The sequence below is a fragment of the Alligator mississippiensis genome, chromosome 7 (assembly GCF_030867095.1).
Source record: "Alligator mississippiensis isolate rAllMis1 chromosome 7, rAllMis1, whole genome shotgun sequence".
Classification (NCBI taxonomy): domain Eukaryota; kingdom Metazoa; phylum Chordata; order Crocodylia; family Alligatoridae; genus Alligator; species Alligator mississippiensis.
Window position 1 is genome coordinate 17036265 of NC_081830.1, and position 2388 is coordinate 17038652.

At 41.6% G+C, this 2388-nt stretch overlaps 1 protein-coding gene across 1 annotated transcript; it reads left to right on the forward strand.

Annotated features, from left to right (window-relative positions):
- Positions 1–222: 222 nt before the first annotated feature.
- Positions 223–1152, forward strand: LOC132251887 (olfactory receptor 14A16-like). Its single transcript, XM_059731806.1, has one exon. It carries the CDS (start codon positions 223–225, stop codon positions 1150–1152), a length of 930 nt encoding a protein of 309 aa, XP_059587789.1.
- Positions 1153–2388: the final 1236 nt, after the last annotated feature.

Here is a 2388-nt window from a genome sequence, read left to right on the forward strand (position 1 = left end):
GTAATAATAATAATTATATATATATATATATATATTATATATATATATATATATATATACACACACCCTTGAAGAAGAAGGAGTGACATGTGAATGTTTGGAAGATAGTTTGTGAGATGTTTCTGACAGGAGAATCAGAGCCTTTGAGCTTTATTTTTCTGATCCTGACCACTGTCCTTGTTCTTTCCACCACAGGCATCCCCCAATGGACTGAAAAAGGCAATGTCCAACCAAACCACTGTAACCGAGTTCCTCCTCCTGGAATTTTCTGACATCCGGGAGCTGCAGCTTTTACACTTTGCCATCTTTCTAGCAGCGTACCTGGCAGCTCTCATAGGGAATCTCCTCGTTATCATGGTGGTAGCCCTTGACCACCACCTTCATACTCCCATGTTTTTCTTCCTCATGAATTTGTCCATCCTAGACCTGGGAAGCATCTCTGTGACTGTCCCCAAATCCTTGGGCAATTCCCTGTGGAACACCAGGTTGATTTCCTATGCTGGATGTGTTGCCCAAGTTTTCCTTTTCTTCTTCTTCGGTACAGCCAACTTTGCCTTCCTTACCATCATGGCATACGATCGATACATTGCCATCTGCAAACCACTGCACTATGAGACCATCATGAAGAGGAGTGCTTGTGTCCAGATGGCAGTCAGTGCATGGGTCAGTGCCATTCTTTATTCTGCACTGCACACTGGTAACACTTTTCGGTTACCTTTCTGCCACTCCAACATCATCAACAAGTTTTTCTGTGATGTCCCCCAGCTGCTCAAGCTCTCCTGCTCTGACTCCTATCTCAGTGAATTTGGGATTATTGTGTTTAGTGCATGTTTATATTTAATCTGTTTTGGTTTCATTGTTGTATCATATGTTCAGATCTTCAGTGTGGTACTGAGAATCCCTTCAAGGCAGGGCCAGCATAAAGCTTTCTCAACCTGTATTCCTCACCTTGTTGTGGTCTCCTTGCTTATTTTCACTGGCATGGTTGCATACATGAAGCCCACATCCAACTCCCCATCAGGTCTGGATCTCATGGGGAATGTTCTGTTTGCCGTACTGCCACCAATAGTCAATCCAATCATCTACAGCATTAGGAACAAGGAAATCAAAGCTGCCCTTGGGAAACATATTGCCTGGAATTTGTTCAGTTGAATAAAGAGCCCATCGTTTTCTCATAAATGTCATTTGATTATCTTTTTCTGCGTATAGGTATTTAACTGGTAGATAAATCCACAAAAGTAAGGCAATGTGCAATCCAACTCCACTGAAGAAATTAAAGTGCCTAAAGATTACAATTAGACTTTCTTTCCTTAAAAGTTTATACTACCCTCTTTCCCATCTTAAAGGAGCTTGCTGACAAAGTGCTACAGTATGTTGTTACAGCTCCAGTGAGTTAAAATTAAACCTTGCTCTGGCTTTGTGCTAACGTCCCCCTTAATTCAATCTTCTTGTTAGCATGTACTTGGTTAACAGTCCTTCACAGCAAAGGTGGCTGGATGTGATGCTAGCTTCCTTATGTGCTATTGACTCCAGAAACTGGTGTATGTAAATCATGCTAACCCCTGGAACTCACAGATCATTAAGACTTAAAAGCCATACTTGTGCTAATTAATCAACTTCCTTGTAAAATCAATAGCAGATGAAAGTCAAGAAGTGGATTTCAGGGAACCTCTGGCATTCTGTAGGCTAAGACCTCATCTTTGAGCCTTAAATCCATACTCCTCTTCAGCCAAGCAGTGGACTTTTTTTCTTCAGGACAGGTATTTGGAAGTGCTTGGGAAGATGGATGCAATGACGGGGTAGGAAATGTTTGCTTAGAGGGAAATCTGCATGATTGCTCAGCTATTATTTCCTCATAGCCTTGTTTTTGTGTAAATGGGGAATCGGGGGGGGGGGAATGGATTTCTCTCCACAGTGATGAAGAGTGGAAAAGACAAGTAGAAAGTGTCAGCATTGCTCAGCTCCTGTTGAAATCATTATTTTAAGGCTGCCAGTATTATTGAGTAATTAAACTATGTGTGCCCATGTATTACTCTAACTAAGGTCCTTTTTATCATGTCAAATAAAGAAAGTAAGTATATGTTGTTCATGAAATTGAATTTCTGGACAGTTGACTACAGAATCCACTGATGAACTGCAGTTCACCCTATTACGCGTTCTCTAGAGGGGCTCTTTCTAGAGAATATTCAACCATAATGTGGTTTCTTTGTGTCCTGCTGAAAACCAAGCCCAGATGTAGCTTCTAGAGAGATGAACACATGGCTTTTCAAACTACAAGACCAGGCTTTCCAGCTGGTGCTTGAGTTAGCTGAGCTCCACAATGAGCTCCAGTTGGCTTAACTCCTGGAGAGGTACTTTGCCTCACAAAGAGAAAGGATCACATGTGCA

Excerpts from the sequence above, each read along its gene's own strand:
- LOC132251887 (XM_059731806.1), top strand. The coding sequence starts at position 223 with ATGTCCAACCAAACCACTGTAACCGAGTTCCTCCTCCTGGAATTTTCT.